General features: G+C 47.2%; 2 protein-coding genes across 2 annotated transcripts in view; both read right to left on the reverse strand.

The window, feature by feature from the left end:
• Nucleotides 1-1239: 1239 nt before the first annotated feature.
• AP5Z1 (adaptor related protein complex 5 subunit zeta 1) lies at nucleotides 1240-10405 on the reverse strand (the record flags this gene model as incomplete). Its single annotated transcript, XM_079543148.1, has 17 exons — nucleotides 1240-1510; nucleotides 1833-2047; nucleotides 2227-2359; nucleotides 2564-2661; nucleotides 3058-3169; nucleotides 3408-3557; nucleotides 4291-4433; nucleotides 4934-5112; nucleotides 5370-5532; nucleotides 5613-5650; nucleotides 5975-6115; nucleotides 6530-6698; nucleotides 7166-7278; nucleotides 7689-7833; nucleotides 9631-9817; nucleotides 10152-10289; nucleotides 10365-10405. 17 exons carry the CDS (start codon nucleotides 10403-10405, stop codon nucleotides 1240-1242), a joined length of 2436 nt encoding a protein of 811 aa, XP_079399274.1.
• A 9673-nt stretch (nucleotides 10406-20078) lies between these two features.
• Nucleotides 20079-22361, reverse strand: part of FOXK1 (forkhead box K1) — a gene marked incomplete at both ends in the record, with an annotated part of 41736 nt that continues 39453 nt past the window's right edge. Inside the window, one exon of the mRNA XM_079543147.1 lies at nucleotides 20079-20299. Within this exon, the coding sequence (XP_079399273.1) occupies nucleotides 20079-20299 (221 nt within the window). The remainder of the gene's footprint in view (nucleotides 20300-22361) is intronic.

Consider the following 22361-nt stretch of genomic DNA (forward strand, 5'->3'; position numbering starts at 1 on the left):
TGAGTGCAGCCTGGCCTGACTTCTCTCAGGCAAGACGGACAAAGAACCTTTACTGAGACAGTTAGTGCCTTGCTTTTGTGCTGGGCCATGATCATACCAACCAGCCTCCAGCAGGGACTGGAAGCAGTGTGTCACTCAGCCACTGACTCAGCTCCACTGGGTGAGCAGAGGCTCAGGGCTCCTGGTGACGCTGGTGATTCACTTGACTTTGACTCAGGAGTTGAGCTGGTTCCTGAGCTCTGTAGAGCAGGAAAGGGGCTGCTCAGAGCCCCTGGTAAAATTGCATGCACTCCTTCCTTCTCTCTGCCCAGGAACCAGGGCTTCGTGGTGGCCTGGTGTACACTAGCCTGAATTGGAGCTGCACTCTGGCCAATTCAGTCATACCAGAGCAAAATCCTTTGCTCTCTCTGGGGCCTGACTCCCTAAGCACACCTGGAGGCACTGTACGGCCCCAGAGCTTTGTGTTACAGTGCAGTGAAATATTGAAACAAATTGTAAACAAACCCTAGTATTTACTGGTGTGCATGAGGGCTTGCTTTTCCTGGGAGGAGTGGGATGTATTTACTTTTCTGTTTGTTAATACTGTACAGCTCAGATATGTATAATAAACTTCTTGTGCAGATAAAGAGCACAGCATGGCACCTGCTTGACAGGAGGCAGATGAGAAATGCTCTTGGTGTCAACAATAAACTGGATTGATCAATCTCTCTAAGCTTCTGTCTGGTAAATGTCCCTCAGATCTCAATGTGTTTGCTGTGAAAGTAAGACAAAAGAGCAGTGAAGGCTCACAACAGATTTAATGGAGCCACTTCTGCTTTCTCTGCCTCAGAAAGGACTTTGCTTGGCAAGCAGAGGTGACGGGAATCACGTGTGTAGCCAGGGTGCAGTCAGGGGAAAGGAGGGAAGAGGATGCATGTCAACAAAGGGATGTGATGGGCTGGCAGGGTGGTAATGCAGGCACTCACTCACTCATTCACACAAACCCACTTATTTTCAATCCATACTGGCCCGGAAGAGGTAGGACAGGAATAGGAGGTAGAAAAAGCAACAGATGCTACCAGAGAGATGCACAAAAACAGGCTGCAATCCAAAGAGCAGCCTCAGCTCTACTTATTCCTGTTTTCTGTTTCGTTCACAATCATTTGTTCCTCGTTTCCAGTTCAGAGCACTCAGCCTTGAGTGCTGGCTGTGTCAGATCAGTTACAGTAGAAGCTGGAGCCTCCCACAAACCCCACACCCTCACCCCGGCACAAAGCCAGGAGCTGGCTCTAGGAGACTGGTCACTATCCTCAGAGCAGAAGGCAGGGTGTCATACACTTCCTTCTGAAACCGTGTGCGGGCCACATCCACAGATGCTGTGAACACAAACTGAGCCACACTTGGCATTTTTAGGAGGTTCATGAGCTCGGTTGCCCGGGTAAGGATCTCCTCACGGTCCTCCTCGCAGTACACAGAGGTGACAGCAGGGCTCTGCACAAACGTCCTCATCTTGGACAGGAACAAGGACACCCTGCAGGAGAGAACGACACAAACTTCAGCTGGTAGAGCCTCGCACCCGGCAGGGTCACTATGCAATCATGTGGACCACAGAAGACTGTTGCAAGCAAACACCAGACGCCAATTGTCCTTTGCCCTTATGCACAGAGAGTCTGTCAGCAGATGAAGCCCACTTCCTCAAGCTGCCTCCCTACAGTTTGCTTCCTCTGTTCTCTTTCACTTCCAGGTTCCATCAGTTGCCAAGTATCATCATCTAACACTGCAAACATCTGTGTTTGGATCCACCAGATCTGCAAGTTTCTGCCATTTTGCCCTTGTCTGCCATCAGTCCTTACCTGGGGATCAAGTCCTGGCTGCGAGCTGCCAGCTTGGTCAAGGCAGTCATAAGGACAGCAATGGCACGGGGTGCACAGCTGGGGACACTGGCTTGCGGTCGGACCTGGGTGACTTCAAACAGCACAGCCTCCAGAGCCTCAAAGAAGCGGTTGATCTGTTCCACAGTGCAGCGCTTGTCATAGGACACAGACATGTACTCTCCAATAGCCCAGACCTGAAACAAAGGCAGATGTACTCAGGGCAACCAGAAGGAAAGGGGATCTTATCGCAGTTTAGGCAATAGCAAATCAGATGATGTCATGCTAAGACAGGATAAAGGAGGAAAGAGAAGCTGACCAACAGATGGCACTGCAGCCGGGACACACTTGGCAGAAGCAGGCAGGCCCCGCTTACCACGTGGGTGAAGATGGGCTCCTTGTTCTGGATGCTGCTGACGGTTCCTGAGAACTCCAGCAGCTCTTTGGACAGTTCCACAACGAGCGCAGGGCGCAGCTTGCAGAGCATCACCAGCTGTGAGCTCAGCACCCTGCAGGAGAGATGGAGAGAGCTCAGACCACAGCCAAGGCACTTGTCACCAAACCGAGGAGGTGCTGGCAGCATCCAACTACTAGCACAGCAGCTGCACGCTCGGGAAGGTCACAACTACAACAGCTGCTGTGCTGTCCTGGGAAGCCAGGCTGCAGGCAGCAGAAGGGCTGAGAGCTTGGCCAGGCCTTCTGTTCTGTCTCACCTATGCACGTCATCTTTAAATGCTGGGATCTCGTAGAGCTGGTCGCTTCTCTGCAGCACCAGCACCACCAGCTGGTTTATCAGAGATGCATCTGCAAACTGAGAAACAACCTCTGCTTCAGCAACACTGGTGACTTCCAGCAACCAAAACTCAAATTGATCAGCCAGAGAGGACTATGCCAGCACAGAGACTGCCTGGTACAGCAGCAGAGCAGTGCATAAAGCTGGTACCAGGCACTCGTTCTGCACTCGCTCACAGCTGCCTGGAAAACAACTGTGAACCCTGATACTGCACCACAGAGCTCTCTTCCTTCTTTGGATGAAGCGGGCAGCTCAGTGCAGCTCTCTGCCAGTACTGGACCACCCCATTCTCTCACTTCATATACCCTTCTGCTGAAGTTGCACTGTGTTAACACTCCTTGCTGTGATTGTTCTTCACCTAACAAGAAATCCCCGCAGGACGTGTGGAAGTCAAACTGCCCAAAAAGCACTTACCTCAGCCACCACACTGAAAAAGAGCTCCAGCAAGACAGGGACAGTGTCTGCACACTGCATGACCCTTGGGCTGCTGGCCAGGGATCCCAGCAACTGTCGGAGTGGAATCAGCCTGCAGGCAGTAAAGAAGCTACTGATAAAAGTGTGCTCCCAACCACTCCCTTGTCTTCCCTTCCCTATAGCCCACAGAGCTTTAGAGAACTTGGCAGAACTCATGCAGGGAGGGAAGGTCAAGCCCACCTCAGCCCAGATGAACGCAGCTATGCCTTTCCTAGCAATCCCAGTGCTGCCTCCCAGACGTGGCAGGCCGAATCAAACCCTCATGGCAGTCTCCTAAAGCAACTTCCTACCTCTCCTGGAAGTCTTCAGAAACAGATTCGACACGGAGAAGGTACTGGAATGCACTCCTGTAGAGGGGATTGCGAAAGGCCTCCAGGCAGGCAGCTGGCTTCACAGCAGGATCACAGGCAGCCCTCTCAGCAGATGGGAGAGAGGAAGACCTAGAAGGAGGGACACACAGAATGTGCTGAATTGTGAGAATGGGCCAGGCTACGGCTGGAATCCTGAGCAATGGAGTAACACATTTGCTGCTGAAACAGGGACATTAACTTAGTCTAACCCAAGTGCCCTGGAAGCCAGAGAACCAGAATGTCTGAAGTGGTGAGAAACAGACCTCAACCAACTTCTTGTATCTAGGATGGCTTCCTTTTCTGAGCGCTCCAAAAAGAGCTGCTAATGTCAGAGAACAAAAGGAAGAGCAGAAGTACAGCAGTGAGTACAGCCAGCTCCAATGCTTTCCCATCTCCCTGGACACTCTTCCAGTCCCCTTTTTCCCAGTTTGGGAAAAAACTTCTGTCTGCTTCCAAAACACAGCCAGCAAAGGGGAGCAAGAGCAGGGAAGGGAGGGACGACCCACTAGTCCATGTCTCTGTGGAGGCAGTGGCTGATGGCAGACACTCCAGCACAAGGCAACAGTTTGGATCTGTATGCAGGTGATGAAATGACAACAGCTCTGAGCTTCAAAGACAGTCCAGTAGTGAGGTGTAACAGCTCTCTTTCTGTGCACATCACATTACCAGGAAAACTGGGCTGATGTCTGTGCAGCTTTGTGCTAACCTGACTGCAACCTCTCACTCCGACAGCAGCAGCCAGAGGGCAGCTGAAGCTCAGGGAAGCGTGTAGTCAACATCAAAACCCTGATAAGCAAGTGAGAGGAAGGGCAGTTAGCATTACCTCATCTGCACATCCAGAGCTGCTGTCAGACAGGGCAGGTCAAGCAACAAATGGAAAATCTCAATGGCTGTTCCTGCATCCAGCAGAAATGGAAGAATATCCACAAACTCAGCAATAAGGGGCGGGCTGTTCCATGCCAGAAACTGTAAGAAAGCAGTACAGACTGCTGCACTATCCCCAGGGTTCCACCACATGGCCAAGACAATTCTCACACTGTGACCAAAAGGGATCAGGAACGGAAAGTCACTTCTGAAAAGCAGAAACAAAGACTAAGAGTTCAGCCAAGAACCGGGGAGGCTGCTGGTGGCTCAACACACCCACTTAGAAGCTGATTTAATGGTGAGCAAGTTGAAATGTTTCAAGTTTCCCAAAGCCAAACTGCTGTGTCCTAACTGTGCACCCTGCGCTACGCACTGATGTAATACCAACCCACACTCCCCTCTCCTGGTAGAGCTAATCACACCCAGAACCCTCTTTCCACCTCAAACTCACTATTTTCTAAGTCTTCCTTACCCATCCCTCTTGCCTGTGCCCTGCCACAGAAGTATAATGGTGGGCTGTGGGGTGTGCTGAAAGCAAGGATTTGGAGGCATAGAAAAGAAGCACAGCAGGCTGTCTCCTGCGCTGCTCTGGCAAGATGTACCTTGAAGAGATTTGGGAAACTCTGCCTGAATATGCTGGAGGTCTCAGTGAAGAGCCGGCTGTTGTCTTTGCAGAACAGGACAAATTCAAAAGCCAGAGATGAGTTGTGGAAGAGCTGAGCTGGGATATCAGTGAATAAGTGCTTGTAGATTGCATCAGAGTCCGCAGCAGCCATCTCGCCTGGGAGGATACAGCACATTCCTGAGCACAGCTCACCCAGCAGTCCTGTCAACAGGGGCTCCAAGGATACGCAAGAACTAAATCTGGGTGTGTTTTTCTACAAAACACAGGACAGCCCAGCTTCTGACTCTCCAGGAGTGGGATCATGAATCCTGGAGTACAGCCAAAGCTGAATTATAACCTCCAGCAGCCAGCAAACTGCCAGGACAAAAGCTGTGCTGTGAGTATGCCAGACTGATTTGTGGAGGATGACTTACCATGATTTAGGAAGAACTGGGCAATGGGCAGCAGTGCCCTGGCATAAGTGGCATCCCCGCTGATCCTGCCATGCAAGATCTTCAGGAAGGATGCTGCACGGTACACATAGGAGGAGTCCTGTTTGCAGATGATGTCCATGATTGTCACTGCCTCAATGAGACACTGCAGAAGGGCAGAGAGCCAGATCACAGTGGGAGGAAGTCACAGCACTGAGAGCTTCAGCCCCATCCCCGTGTACTTACAGCTTTCTGCAGGTCTCCATCAGCTTTCTTCAGGGCCTCTGCCAGAGAAATATGTCTAAGTTAAATCTGGAGTCCAAACAGGAATGTTAGGCTGTCAGTATGAGCACTAGTCCAGATTTCAGGACAGGTGGGAACGCATACTGATCCAAATTCCAGGCTAGTAAGAATCACACTCCACAGCATCCCTACAAATCAAAGTCAGGAGGCAGGCTTAAGGAGTACAAGACAAACACTGGCACTGCAGCCAGTCCTATGCCTCCAGCCTCATTGTGGATGCCAGGGAGTGAGACCTCAGCCCAAAGAAGCAGCAAAGCAGAAGCATTTTCAAGAACACTACAAGGAGGGCTCATGGCAGGACTCACGGCGATTGCTCTGCTCCATCAGCCGCTGGCAGTACTCAAAAGCTTTCTCCCGCAGACGCTCCCTTGGGGGAAGCAGGCGACTCGACGTGGATGAAGTCGAGACCACAGACATAACAGACCTGTCCATTTCTGATTTGTCACCTAGAGAATAAGGGTTATCACGTATCAGCTCGCATCACAGGCATTGCAGCCCACTTGCTGCTGAGCAACAGAGGGGGAGGGGTCTGTCCCCAGGCACACTGCAAAGTAAAGAAGGCTGGGAAGAAGGCAGTCACACAGGAATACTAAGGAAATGCCATCTCCCACAACCTACATCCTCTTCCTCAGGGACACGTGGCATTTTGCCTGAAACCAGGGAACACTGAATGAATAAATCCTTGCAAAAGTGTCAGAAAGCATCAGCCAGGAGGTTTTGTCTTAGTCCAAGAGCTCTAAATTCTTGCCCACCCTCCGGCCTCTTGCTGGATTTCTGGCACAGCCACCTCATGAAGTCAGAACACATCTACCTCTTGGGGGGTGCAAACCCACCCTTGTCTGCAGCCCTTTGATTCAAACCTGAATTCGGTGTGTTCATCTCCTTGCCCCCATAGCACAGCAGCCATTTCTGCAGCATGGAGAAGGTTTGCATGTTGAGCCACTGATCCTCTGTGTAGTGCTGACCCAGCGAGAGCACCGTGAAGAAGTCTGTGGCAATGGCACCATCCACCTCTGTGACAGGGCCAGGCTGGGAGGAAAGATGCAGCAGGTAAGGCCCCCAAAGACAGGTGAGGTGAGAGGGCAAGGAAAACTCCCCTGAGCTCGTGGAGACCAGCAGTCCTTGTTCACATGCACTGTGCACTGCAGTGGGGCAGTCTTCTACAGCCAGAGAAGCCAGCAGCACTGCATCCTCCTCCCCACCCAAAATACCTCTAGCTCTTCCCTCCCACTCACAAGGCTTTTACTCCAAGGTATGTGGCCAACTAATGATTCTCACCCAAAAACTATTTCATAAGTTCCTTCTCTACAGCAGGACTCCTAAATTTTGAAGCTACAAATACCCTTACTTTGATTTCTTATGCCTTTTGTCTACATATTCCCCAAGAAAGTGACCAAAGAGAGCAGCACTTCCAGATTTATCAGAAGTTGATTATAACAGCAGGCTGCTGACAAGCAAACACCCCTGTGAGATAACCACAGCAATTCAACACTGACCTGTCTGGTTCTGGGATTGGAGAAGAAGCCTCCAGAGGGCTGAGCGACTCCTTGCTGAGTACTTGCATACCTCAGCCAGTCAGCCATCTTCTTGCTGACCACATTGATCTGCTCTGTACAAAGAAAATCACAAGCTCACAGCTAGATCAGAGAAGCAGTCTCTGCAGCACACCTCTACTGCTCTTCAGCTGTCTTTCTATTTCTCTTTGCCCAATACTCTTCAGAATATCTGCAGTTTCACATTCCACTGCATCTAGAGACCCATACCAAAGCTAAGGGATGTGTTAATTTGATACAAATCTGTACAGAACTCTGTCCCCTGAAAGGAACCCAAGCAGCTGATGGCCCAATCTGTTCTTTAAGTGGCACAATGTACCTCTCCCAAGCTCACTTTCCTTGTGGTAGAGATGTCACTTTTAAGAGCACTTTCCAAGTCCTTCTCCCATCCAAAGTCTTCAAGGACCTCTCTGATCACTATGCAGATCAAAGCCAGATGGTAATCCCAGGTCTCCTACACACTTACCTTCAGTTAGAGCTTCTGGTGACAGACTGACGACATTTGAAAGGATGGGAAGAAGATACCGAGAGCTCTGACCCTCAGGCAATCTTCCTTCCAGGGCCTTCACAACACGCTGTCCCACAGCAGACACTGCAGCCTTCTCCTCTCCCTTCAAAATAAAGCAGAGGTAAAGCCAGGCAGATAATCTCTTAACAGCACTACAGACCAATACCACACAAAACTCCTCCACCAGGCATCGATTCCAGTGTCAAGGATAGAAACAACTGACAGCACAGGCTATTTTACCATGTCTAACAGAGTTCTTCAGCAATGTGAATTCATAGATCTCAGGAGGGGAAAGTTCTCTGATGGAGCAACACGTTTGTGGACAAACATCACCTGAGCTGGGAATCAAAAGCTGCAGCGGCTGCCCTCAAATTAAACACTACTTTGATCCATCAATTCCAGAGCAGTGAGTACAAGCATTAACCGCTCCCCTTGCGGTCAGCTTTCTAGCTGCTAAATAGAAATTTATGAACAGAAAATGGAGCGTTGCAACATGTTAGAGGACTCTCTGCTTAGTCCATATCCTCACAGTGAGGAAAATAAAGCCGTTACAGCTGTGGTTCTGAGATGCCAAGAAACCCTTCTGTCCAAAATCTTTTCTTTTTAACAATAACAGGTGGACGCAGCCTTTGGAGAGACTTTCCTTCCACATGAGCATTATCATGCCAACAAGAACTAAACCTTCTCTGCTGCTTGGGGTCCTGGACAGCTGTTTGTTGAAGGTGGGGAACAAATATTAATTTCTAACAGTCTCCATCTAATGTCAGCTTTGTACCTGATAGCTGGAAGCAATTAGGAAACAACAGGCAAGTTTCCAATGAGAAACGTCATATTAGAACCTCACCCACGACTGGTTACTTTCTGTGCTCCTCTAGCAAACAGATGGGGGCAAACTGACCAAAGGAAAGAAAGACCCTGTTAAAAAGGAAGCTTAAAGTTTGGGGATCCTTACGGTGAAGGAAAAAGGAGAGAGACCCTCATCCTGTCCCACAGATACGTCGCTGCTGCCTACTGCAAACAATGGTGCTGCTTATGTGCATTACTGATGTGTTTCCTCCTGCTACTCAGAGGAAAATCTGGCTGGACTAAAATCAATGGCAGGTTTCCAGCTCCTAATGCAACCCCAGAGGCTGTGCCTTCTGGTAAGCCAAAAGCTTTATCAGAAGAACATCAGTTTTACAGAGCCAAGGGGGACAGGCAGGTAGGCAGAGAGAAGAAAGACAATTTCCATCCAAAACAGCAACAAATACAGACCATATTTTTAAAGGTTCTGCCTAAGCAGGGCTGTGTTCATGGCAGGGGCTGCCACTCACTGCTCCATTTTTAGCCATTAGAAGTGATTCTGAAACAGCTAAAATGCAGCATGTTTTAGTAGTGTCAAGAATTAGGAAAACCTCTTTCTAGTTTTAGTTAGAATCTAAGAAAAATTAAAACACAAGGTACGTTTGTATCCTGTAAGTGTGCAAAACAAAAATATAGGAGACATTGCTGAGCATACAGTGAGACTCAAAGTGAAAAACTTCAGATGGATTAAGAAAAATGCTTTATCTTTAGCAGGCAAGAGAAGCAAAGGGAGAAGGAAAAAAGCAAGGTGAGGTTTCCAGTTTATTTCTCAGAGAGCAATCAACGTGGATGGAACACAAAAAAGCGAGTTCTCATGTTTCCTTCTCCGTGGAGAATCCAGGTCTTTGAATCAGTATCCAAATTTGTATTAAAGAAGTTCCCAGTTTTTCCTACACAAAACAGACTAATAACATTCCCTGAACGGACAGGGAAATAACTGTTTTCTCCTGCATATCACCAGCTGATTTTCACTCCCCATGAGCTCAACAAACACAGAGAAGAATCAGAAAACAAATCCATATTAACAAGGGGACACCCGCCTTGTGAGGCAGCTCACCTGGGCCAGCAGGACGGAGGAGACCAAGCTCAGCAGCTTTGTGTCATGGATCCTATGGCAGGAGAGGCGCAGCCCATCGCAGGGTGCCATCTCTCTCAGGAGGGCAGCGCACAGCAGCTGGATCTGCTCGGGGCACTTGGGTGAGCACAGCACGGCCTGCAGCAGCTCCACGAGTTGAGCATCCAGCCTGCGGGGTCAGCAAAGCGTTAGGAGCGGAGCTGCGTGCCTACAGCCTGCACGTCTGTGCCGCTGGCATCATCTCGCTTCACAGCGACCCTGATTAATGCCTTAATTATCATCCGAATTCCGTCCCTTCGCACGGTTTGTGACACGGCGCCCGCTACACTCGCTGAGAAGGGACGGTGGCCCTCTGCAAGGGGAAAATGGCACAAACAGGGCTTTAACTCTTACGCCGAACGCACTGTTTACAAAAAGGAGCGCTCCCTCAAAGCTCCAGCCCTCCCCTCCCACCTTCTCGGCTCAAACAACGCACGCTTTGCCTTCACACAGCTGGCACTCACCGACGGGGGCTCTTGCTGGCGGCCAGGACGAGGTGCAGCCGCTGCAGGCAGTCCGCGGCCTCGGCGCCCGGCTCCGGGCCCTGCAGCTGGGCAGCAACGCGGGCGGCGAACCTGCTCAGCTCGTCCTCCTGCACCTCCCTGCGAGGGACGAGAGGACGTAAGGACGAGAGGACCCGGCCCTCGCACACCCCGAGCCGCCCCGCGTCCCGTTACCTGGCTTGCTTCAGGAAGCTCTCGGCCGCCGCCGTGCCCATCCCGCCTGCGCTCCCTGCACGCTGCCCCCCTCCCGGTCCGTCGCCAACGCGCTCCCCCTGAGCAGAGCGGTCCGCAGCGCCGGGCCCGGGGCACGCGGCGGCCCTGCGCGAAGGTTCCGCCCTAGGGACGTTCCGAGGGGGGGAGCACAGCCGTGGTTGGTGCGGAAGAAAGCGCTGTCACAGAGCGGGTGTCTGAGCGCTGGGAGGAGGAGCGCAGGCCAATTCCGCTTTGTTAATTAGTTGGCGGTTACAACGTTGTTATTCGGCACCAGGGAGCGAAGCAGCGCCGGGCTCCGCCGCGTGATACCAGCGCAGGTTCGGGAACCTCAGCGGCCCGCATAGAGCAAAGGACGTTCGGAACAGCTGCTCAGCAGCAGGGGCTGCAGCTCTCTGACACATCCTCCCCTGATGCTGACAGCCCTGTGGCTCCGCGCAGCCCTCTGCCTGATGGACTCCTTAGCACTCATTAGCAGCGTGCCTTGGCAATTAGCCACCGCAGCACCGGCTCCCTTTTACCCTCAGAGGCAGCAGCATCCCTGAGCCCAGCTGTCAACAGCACGGCCAGTGCAGGGAGCAGGGCGGAGAGGAGCAGCAGAGCTCTGGTTTTCTCCCATGCCTTCTCCTCTGGCTGCATGCCTGGTGGGCACAGGGATACAGGGATGCCTCCACAACCATAAACAGCCAAAAAAAAGGCTCTGGATGAACGTCTGTGCTGAACAACACACTTTTTTTAAAAATTATTATTTTTTTTAATTTTTTTAAATAATATTTTAAACGTGGAAGCATTAATCGAATGTAGATAACTTTGTGCCAGCTGTGGTTTCGAAAATACTCCTATTCAATTTTGGAGCTCAGAATTAGTCAAAATAAATCAAGAATTTAAATTCTAGCTCCTTTATGAGGACGAGGAATGCCAAAAGTAATTGTGTAACTTGGGTACAGTGAATACAGAAGTAATTTCTGTCACCATACACATCCACGAAACAGTGATTGTAAGTCACAGGCAAAGCTTCTGCTGTAGCTCACCTCTCAAAATGACATTTTGTTTCACTCCTTGATGGAATGAAAACTAAAGCTTGAGAAGAGCCTGGTAACCCTCACAGGGGGCATTAGGGGTCTCAAACACATGCACAGCTACCTGTAGACTCTGAAACAGAGCGTCCAAATCTCCTATCTTCTTCCATATGAAAAGGAAAAAAAAAAAAGGCAAAAATACTTACCCAACCAAGTTTACCACAGGAAAAAACACCTTCTTGGTCAGTCAGAGTGGAACAGCGCTGTCAAAAATCATCGGCTCTGTGCGAGCACAAAGTTCTGCATCTCATCTGACGCCAGCCACAACTTGCTGAGACAGTGCTGCATCCAGAGGGATCAGCTGCCAGGGTGGGGGGGAGGCTCAGCCTGGTTTTAAGCCCCCTCAGTGTCACCCAGGGAGCGTGCAGGTCTGTCACTGGAAAGCAGCAAGCGATTTCAGGGCATCTTCTCTTTCATATATAATTTTATTTCTGGTTATAGAAACAAATGCTAAGAGGAGAAGCAACACTCCCCATCCACATACATCAAATTAAGGTAACAGAACACTTGAAATAAATGAAAAAAAAATCGTAGAAATTTAAAACTTTGTTATAGCTTTAAAATATTACTGTTCTTGGTACATTAGAAATCACATTCAGATCTCAAATCAGTTAAAAAAAAAAATTATGGCTCCGTATTTGAAAAACAACACAACCCACTGTATCCCATTTGATGCAGAAATGCAGGCTCTGCTCCTCAGGTGCTGGTTGTGCTGTCAGCACTGCTGGGATGCAGAGCTGCAACGCGGCCTGGTGAGATGATGGACTTCCCAACTGCTGCCCCAAATGCAGCTCTTTCACTTGGGATACACACACACCTTGCTTTTTAAAAAGCACTGACTGTGAAAACAAGTCACAAAAAAAAGTACTTTTGATATCAGTCTTACAAAAGAAAACCCCAAACGTCTTGCTGGAGCTCGTACAGGCAACACCAGGAACTGAAATGCAGGCATGGCTTTCTCCCCCTTCACAATTCCTTAAATTAAGTGCTGAATCCAGGCGACAGGGGTAAGGCTGCTCGTAACAGAGCCAGTTCTGCTTCTGTCCCAGCACTGCAGTATCCTGGTCCTCGTCCCACTGCAGCTTTCCCACATGACTTGGTGTGAATGCAATCACAGAATGGAGGGAGACTCCAACTGCCTTTTTTTTTTTTCTTTTTCTTGTAAAGAAAACATTCAGAATCTGACCAGGGCTTCCAGCTTCACCACCCACTGCTCACACAGCTTCTGATTTATCCCAAGACAGCTTCAGACAGTTCTTTGGACAGCAGTCTGGACAAGGCCATCCCATCGTGGTACAAATGGCACACATGGAACCCAAGACCACCTTGTAAAGCTGTTATACTTTAAAACCATTTTCCATAATGTTACAATTGAACACTTTTTTTTTTTTTTTCCAAACATTGCTTTCTTTTCCATTAAAAAAGCTCTTACAAAGCACAATACTCTGATTCTCTCTGCTTTAAGACCATCTTGGGGGCTGGAATACAGTGAATTTAGCCTTACAGCAATCCCCTAAACCCTATCCCTGCTGTGAAACCAACCTGCCTTCTTAGCCTGTCCAAATCTAAGGAGCAGCACTCAGCACAGCAAAGCATCAGCATCTCCTGCACTGGACTTTTAGCAGCAAGGCAGCGAAACAGAAGGAAACATCACTTTTTCTGCTCCAATTAAATCACATTACTTGAGCTAACAGGCTTTTCTCCTCAACCCCTAGCTTTACGGAAGGCTCTGTTTCAGATTGCTTTCAGTGAAACTGAGTGAGATAGAAGTGAGACTGGATGGTCTGGATCAAGGATACCAAGGTATGAGATGCTGCATGTGTTGCTTAACCCAGCAGCAGACATGAAGTAGTAATCAAATAATACCAAATAACAGGGAAGGCTGGTTGTCACAAGGGTTTTTTTTTCTCCTCTTCTTTTCTTTTTACTTTCTTTCTACTGAGAAGGAAAGCTGTTTCCTTTCACTGCTCCTATTCTTGTATATATACAAGGTTCCTCCTTGTAACACCTTCAAACCCTGTTTTGCCTCAAATATCAAAGCCCAACCAGCAGACAGTAAGCAGAAACCGAGGCAAAGCATTTGCTCAGGTCCTCACAAAGGAATTGCAGCTCTAGTAAGAGCTCTTCAGATTAGGAAGCCCAGTATCACGTGCTTTTAAGAATAGTTCTCACAGCCCCAAGTAGGTCAAAAATGCATGTTTCTGAATTTAGCATCCTGGAGTTAAACCAGGACTGAAATTTGACAGGTTAGGGAAAATTTATTCTCTGTGAATAGAGACCTCATATCCCATAAAGAGAGGGAAGTGTAAAAGGAGAAAAATCCCACCATGAAGAAACTGTTCCTCTGTGCCCCAATGATAGTTCACCCCCCGACAGACAGACAGAGGAGCTCCTCAGCCTCACAGCATCCTCACAGACCCTCCATCCGTTCCCTCTGTTAGCAAGAGGGTCCCATTACTTACACAGCAGAAGCATAAAGAACTCCCCAATACCACATCTAGAGATAAATGGAGACAAGAAAGGCTTCCAGCTTTCATGAGTGCCAGTTGGGGGTTTTCTTGCCAGGAAAGCAGCACGGACTGTGGGTGCTGAGTGCATGACAAAGCCAGGAGCTCCTACACAAGGCAGATGCAAGCACCGCAGCGCCTCATCTGCTCTGCGAGAGGGAAACAGCAATCAGTGAAGGAAAGCTGCTTCTGCAGGCTGCCCACATCTGCCACACAAACAGGTACGTTGTTCTTTCCAAATCAGTGCCCGGTGCAGGAATTTGTCGACATACGGTATAAAAGTCTGTGTAAAGTACCACTGAAGAGAAAGAAATAGTCACGGACCGTTTATATATCTATATTTACACACTCACACACATTAATAAATATAAAATTTATGTTTACACAGATCTAACTTAATATTCTCTGGAAAAAAAAAAAAAATTATTTAAAGAATTTCTACCTTAGCTGCCACCCATGAATTGTCAGTGGGTTCTTCTATCTTGAGAGCAAAGGGGGAGACTTGGCACAAGTTCTTTCTGAAGCATAAAGTGACACACGAGGAGAGGACCAGCCAGACCTTCTGAAGGGTTTAATTCAGGGTTGGTAAATCAGAAAGGTATCAAAAAGCACAGGTACCAAACTCGATTACAAATCTGGAATTTAAACAACAGCGTTCCAAGAAAACCCCAGTATTGTTCAAAATGCTTTGCTTAGAACAAAGTAAAATGCTCGTTGCTCTATTACTGCCCTGTGAAAGCCATCTAACAGAGCAAGCCCACCATCTCAGCTAGGTGCATTCACTGCTGCTTACTACACACTCACAGTCCTGCAAACAATCCGGCCAGCAGCGTGTGCTGCTCTAACCCTGTCAGCCAGTTGTTGGGGGCTCAGAGATGTTCCAGCACAAAGCTACCTTCTGGGCAGGTCCACACCAACATGCAAGCACTGCTTCAGCCTCATCAGCTCCAGCCAGCCAGATGACATCGCAGTGATTGTTTTTCCCAGCACAGCTGGCTCCACTGTGAGCTACACTTCATGGCAGTAGTGTATGCTACAGCAATAGCAGCTTCGGCATAATTTTTACCCAGAAGGAAACAAGAAGTTACATGATTGAACCATCTGTTGTGTAACTGCAACCTAACGTACAGATTCTCACCAGATGCAGACCTTCAAGCAATTGCATTGAGTTAGGAGCTGGATTAAAGGACTCCAGAGTCAATAGAAATAGCTACAAATATAAGGGAAAAATTGTGGCAGAGAGAGGAAATGAGAACTTGACCGAGAGCCTGTCTGACGAGGGAAAAGATCATCTGCTGCAGGATGGCATCTGTAACCTCAAAAGCCCAAAGTAAGGACAAAGCTGTGAAGCCAAGTCACACACCTTTAGAGCTTCCTGCTTAATGCCAGAGTCCAACCTATGAGCAGCAGGACTGGCAAACCTGTGAGATTTTGCTCCAGCACAGAAGCTCGAGGTAAAATCCCACTGGAATGAATTCAGCATTTGATACTGCATCTGGAGTACTGCGTGCAGCTTTGGGCTCACCAGTGCACAACAGGGAGGGATCTTCTGTCAGAATTCTACCTTGGAGGCTTGAGCACCCAAAGTGCAGAAGAGGTGGAGATAACCAGGCTGCTGCCTTCAGAGGAAGCAGCAAAGCAGGGGATAAATCTTACCCATGCCTTCAGCTGCCTGGTTGGGAGATGCAGAGCAAGGCTCTCCTTGGAGGTGTGTAGTGATGGGAAGGAGGCATTGACATGCAGGGATGCAAAAACCTTCCACCTCGTGGTCAGACATGAGAGGAAGGACCAGAGTTGTGGAAGCTCCATCTAAAGGCATTTATAACTCAGCTGCACGTGAACATGGTGACCTAATCTCATCAGACCTGCTCTGAACACGAGGCTGTAGCAGAGACATCCAGAGGCCTCTTCCAGCCCAAATTACTCTGCTTTTCTAGGCAGCTACTTGCCAGTAACAGACACAGAAATCTAGACCTGAGATCTGATCTTCCCTTACATTGCAGTGTTACATGATTTACATTCATCACAGCGATAAACTATGATTTAGGAGACACAGTTTAAATCTGAAAGACAAGGAAGATGGAAACAAGCAACCAGTTTGAGTTTAGAGATTAAATGCAGTAAGACTAAGGAAACAGCTTTTGATCCAGCAGGAAAAGTCCTGAGCTATTCCTGAATTAGGCCCTTGTATTAAAGACTCCAAATCCAAGTGCAGCAGGGAAGTGCTTCTCCTTTCACCCAGCATTCTGGCTGTCACCTAGACACTAGTGGACATCAGAGCAACACTGAACACCTTGCTAGGAAACCCTCTTACTAACAGAGACAAAAGGCCCTGTAAGTCAGTGCAAAGTGCTCCACATCACCCCACAGGAAGGCTCAGGTCAGCCACTCTCACTTGCTTAGATACAGCTGCATAATCTTTTGTTCTTCGAACTGTGCTTTACTGCTGGCGTTTCTCTACTGAAAAAGGGGAAAAATGTGGAAGTTAACTGTAAATGACAGTTACAAGTACACAAGATGTCTGAAACATGTGCAAACCAAGTTTATTCCTTCCCAGTATCTGGAGCCAGATCGCAGCACTGATTGCAGGAGCACTGCAAAAGCATCAGGTGTTATTTAACTACTTCTCTCCCAAAGCTTTCACGTGGTTCTCACGGCACTCTCCTAAGCAGACTGCGTCCAGCAGTAACATTTCTAACACACAGAACGAAAGTTAAAAACTGACCTTTTTCATCAAGCTCTGGAGCTACATGCATCCCACAGGTATTTGCATCCTTGTGTCCCCGGATAGAACTTAAGCAAGGTGCTGCTTCAGGCAGCAGATAACAGTGAGAGTGTGTGCTACAAGGGGCAGAATTAATGGCACGGGGAAGGAGGGAGACAGAGAGAATAAGTTGTCAAGAAGAATTTATGAGCTAATCATGAACTCCATTTCTGTGTTCAGCACAGCGTTGTTATCACTACATCAGATTAAATGATCTCACTGTAAAAAAAGCTTCCTGTCTCACACGAACCACAGTCAAGACAAAACAATAACTGAGGAATTCAGATGAAAAAAACCCAAAACAACTGCATTCAGCGTTTGCAAACGGAGGCAACAAAAGTTGCTATAAACTGACCACAACCAAAGCAAAATTAGTCTGTCGGAGGCACAGTGAAAAGAGAACTCACGTGTTATGAAGTCAGTTTGAAAATCTTCTTAGGTCCAAGTGATAGGAGGTTAACTAATCAGCGTGCCTTGACCTTTGTTATACAGACAGCAGCAGATGCAGCAAAACGCCTTACTCCTCTCCCCACCAAAGCTCTCTCAGCAGCATTGTAACACAGAAATCCCATTGGGCTGAAGCACGAGATCCAGGCACCTCCAGCAGATGGCTGAACAGATCAGGGAGATTTGCTTGTGGCCAACTTGCACTTAAACCACAAGGCGCTCTGAGCCACACAAGGAAGACTGAGAAAGCATTGTTCTGTTCCAAATACGGAGGAGGCAAATCTATGGAGTCGACCTGAAGACAGACTTAGAGGTATCACTGAAATAGCAGCTGGTTTACAAGAACACCACAGTTCAGCTGATGTATTGCTACGGTGCTGGACTAGCATAGAGAAGTCTCAGTCCCAATGACTTAGAACTTCTAAAAGGAAAGGAGCAATAAAGAAACATTTTGCCACAGAAATTTGGCAGCTTCAGACAGTGCTCTGCTGGTTGTTCATCTTGAGCTGACTCACCCAATGTGCTGGAAAATCAGACTGCTTCAGGACAGCTCTCTAGTCTCAGGGCTGTTTCAGAGGTGTGCCTGGATCTAAGCAGCATTCATCTGAATGCAATGATTAATTATGGACTCACTTTGCTGCACTCTCCCTCGTAGCTTCTTCCTTGAAGCCCATTTTATTGAATTCTGCCTTGAAAAGGCTACAGAGAAAACAGAGCTGATGTGTCTCTTTTCCAGTCTGCTGCACCTAGTCCTCCTGACAGGAAACATAACGGCTAGAGGTTGGCCTGCTTCAATTACTTTGTGGGCTGGAACAATCCTCCACAAGAATAATTTCCAAGTACTAAAACACAGCCTAATAACTTGGCACTGAAGGCACACAAATTACGAAGGCCTAGCTGTAGAGAAATGAACTGTCCCAAATACTTTTGCAGGCCCATGACTGTAGACTGTGACCACAAATCATGAGACCACAGCATTCTTTCTTACTTTCAGAAATATTTCTCACAAAACAATTGGCTTGAGAATAAAATGCACTTGGGTTTTATTCAAGTGGTGGGACAGAGCTATTGAATAGGATTTGGCAAACAGAAAGGAAACCTAGAAGGGAACAAGTGATGCTAGATGCTACTGCGTGGATTTTCTCTCCCTCTTCAAATTTCATCAGACATAAATTGCTGTGGTTTAACCTTCCAAAGCCATCAACCCCATCCCTGTTAAGTCACTCTTGCCATTAATAAAGCCATAACATTTTGTAAGTTACAGAGTCTCTGCTGTGTTGCCAGAAGACAAATTAACCAAGGGGATCACACACAAGTGTAAAGCTGAAAGGGTCAGCTGGAGCTGTGCAGAAGCTGATTCCTTTGCCAGTCACAGGTTCCACACACAGCCACTTCTCCACTCAAGTCTGCTTTGCTTGTAAGATGTACTACATGAAGAGCCTGGAATACAGTTTAAATAATTCCTCCTTCTACTGGCCAACTCAAACAATCTAAAAGGTAGGGCAGACAGGAGATGGAGCTGAAGAATGAAAGGAAGCCTCTGAATTCCTTTTGGAAAACCTGTTTAATACCTCCAGTGACTCTTAAACATGGAAAATAAAAGGTCTCTTTCGCCTTGGTCTCTACACACAGAATTTCTACTAAATGCTGTGTGAGCTCTGGTGCCTCTCACACTTGCCCTTAATCTTTCTCTCAGAAAAATAACAAAGGAGCATTGCTATCAGCCTCTTCCACCCATGGGAGAGAGTTGGAGACAGATTCCTACCCAGCTCTGGCATCCTGAACATCACCCATCTAGCTGAGGATGCCACTGCCAGTCAAGATGAAGGCAGACCACTTCAGTGCAGGAGACCAGGCAACATTTTCTTAGGTTTATGGGGACCAGTGGCTTTGATATCTTTGATGTGCAGTGCTAATTTGAACAGACCCTGGTGCTGGAGAGCACAGTATGTGATCACAAAAATAATATCAAAAACACATACAACCTCTGAGACACCCTTCCCCACACGATCCTCAGACATTAAGATACTTGGGATGTTGTCCAAAGCAAGTGATGAATAACTGTAAGAAGTCACTGAAGGTACAAAACCTTTTAATATCTTTACAGGAACCAAATTAACACAGTTCCTCTGTCATCTCATTCTCCCTCAGAGGAAATGGAGAGAAATTGCATCTGGAAATCCAGGAGGTTGAGCTCTGCAACTCTTCCTCCTGAACCTCCTCATAAATAAACATTCATTAATACTCAGATTTTTTCTGTTTTAGAAAAAAAATTAATCTGCCTTTTTCTTTAAGCTTGGTACCATGTTTCTTTAATGCTGTTGTTGTGAGATACTGCACCCATTTTTCAGTATTTGACTGCCTTAGCTGGCCTTTTAAAAATGGTCCTACATTTCAAAGCTTGGAGAAGCGCAGTATTAAGGCATTTCCAGGGAGCAGAATGTATCTGTGTTACATTCCTTTAGATGCTGAACTGCAAATCCCATCCCCTTGGAGCCAAAAGGGGAAAATACAGTTAAAAAAAAAAATCCCAGCAGTCATACAATCAGTTGTCTGTATTTTTTTTTTTTTTTTTTTTTTTTTTTTGGAATCTTTAAAAAACAAAGAAGAAAAAAAAAAGGAAAAAATATCCCATAGGTAAAGACAGAACAGAGTTCCAGGTACGGGTGCTCAGGAGGGGTTTTCCATTCTTGTCTTTTTGGCACCTTGTGATTCTAACAGCTGTTGACCTCCCATTTTAAAAAAATCTGCCATTAAAAAGAGCTCTGTTGGCTATGTTTAGAGCTGTTACAGTTGTGGTTTGTTTTCTTTGAAAGCTGCGTTAGGGGCTGCTGCCATCCCATGCCCACCCCACACCACTCCAGCTCCTCCCACCGGTTCTTCATTCACTGGTTGCCTGTCCTTGTGGCACTGTAGATGTGATGACTCCAGTCGGGGCCTGGACTGCTCCGCTGGACTCTTCTATCCGGGGTCTTTTGACTTCAGGTTCACTGGAGGAGGCTGCTGCTGTCTCTTCAGTCCCTGTCTCACATACCCGGCTGACTACAACAGGAGTGGATGAGCTGGCCTGGGCTGCGAGAAGCTGCAAAGGATTTGTAAGAGCTGGGAAGTGAAAGAAAAGAGAATCAGTGTGGTAAACAATGCAAGTGTTTGTCATTCCAGAAAACAAAACCACCACAGTCAAATGCAGCACCTCAGCACGCATTCAAACTGTGCTCCAAACCATTTTGTAAGGCTTGTTGGCCTCCTTTCTCTCTCCCCCCACAACAATCCCAGTTTTATGCAAGTTCACCAAACTGGTAATAACCTCTTTCAACAGTGAACTTCCTTTTTGTTTTTTTCTTCCACTCCATTGTCAAACACAGCATTAACACTGGAACATTCACCTCCAGAAAATCAATTCTCTGCCAGAATCACAGCACACCTCTTGGAGAGGCAGTTCTCTAGCTACCTAAAATCATACCTTCTTGCAAGCTACAACATGAGTGTTGCACCTCTGGTATTGAGGGTTCTCCTTATCCCATCTGAGACTGCCAAAAAGACAGCTGGGGCAGAGCTTGCACAGTAAGAGCAACCAGTCTGTTGGGACACTGGATTACAATCCAAATATTGACTGCATTGATGTCTTGCTCGTCAAAGGGGCAGGAAGGTTTTACAGCTTACACCAAACAATCTAATGTGTTCCCACTAGAACTGGAATCCAAACTTTGGAATTGCTGGCTCCCCTATATTGTACTTCAGTACTGACTAAAGTCTCCTATCTTCCCATTAATAAAAGTGGTGAGAAAAAAAAGACTATATAAATAGCAGCTCTGCGTAAAAACGTCTACAATTCCTAGTTCCAGACAAAGAGTGTGCTCACACACTGCCTTTGGCACACATCACCACTTGGAAAACAAAACAAACGCAGGTTTTGGACTCTGCATCAATAAGAAAAGCAGCCAAAGGGGACTCAGGAGACAGCACATCCTCTGCCCTGCAGACTGACTTGCAAAGGATGGAATAACAGAACATTATGGTGCGCTCACTGCTACGTGCATCAAAAAGAAGCCTTAAGATAAATAAACAAAGGAAACAGAACAAAGGTCCTCAAAACCCAGAGATTTCTGCCAAGGCATGGGAAGAAAGCTACACAGTATCAAGAGGATGAAAGAGAGAAATAGGATAAGGATGTGGGCAGAGACTACAACTTAGTGACTGACAAAGTACCTAAGCCCTGCAGCTGAAGAGAAGCTGACTTTGTACAGATGAGTCAAGAGATTGAGGCTCCATTTTGTTAACTAGAACATTCACTATGTATTACAAAAACCTAAACCCTTAGACACAACTGGAATACTTCTATCATAATGAGAGAGCCAGAAAAATAACTTGCTGAGATCAGAATATCTTGACATAAATGCAAAATAAAAACTGACTCTACATTATACAACACTACTGCAGGGCAGTAAGAACTGCCACCTGCTTTATGTAATCTTTGCTGCATAAAAATCTTATTGCTATTAATTTCTCATTGCTCCAATAAGATTCTGGCAATTCCAAGTGCAAGCCACACTTTCTGCCTCAGAAAATTCCATAAAAGGTTCCTATTCTGCTTTAAAGAAGTCATCAAAACTTCACCAGTGCCCTTCATTTCCAACTCCCTGTAAGCATCAGCTTGGGCCAGCAGAGATACTTAGCATCTCATTGGCAAGGGCAGCAAGAAGCCTGGATGCTACCACCCTCAGTCATCATCCTTAACTGCACAAAACCTGAGGTGCTGAGCAAGCACAAAAAGAAACTGGCAAGACACAGCTAGCAAGAAATTTTAAAAATCAGGGTTGACAAATGACTACAACACATCCTGTATACAAACAGCCCTACATTCATTCACCTGATGAAATGCATCTTATTTCTCCCAGTCTCTAAGACCCGAAGAAGGGAAAGTATGTTATTTTCTTAATGCTCTATGGAACCATATTTCACAAGATCTAAAGAGCACCGCTGGAATTTTATTATTTGGCATGCTGAAAGCAAAGGCTATTTGTCAGAGGAAAATAAATGAAAAAGCAGAGGCTTAATGAAAGAATCGCTAACACTTTCAACTAGGAACCCCCAAAAGTGTAAGTAGCAATACATGCATAGGCAAGAGCAAAGAGATATTGGACTTCCCTGAAACAGAATTAGG

Source organism: Tetrao urogallus (genome assembly GCF_951394365.1).
Source record: "Tetrao urogallus genome assembly, chromosome: 15".
NCBI classification, from domain to species: Eukaryota; Metazoa; Chordata; class Aves; order Galliformes; family Phasianidae; genus Tetrao; species Tetrao urogallus.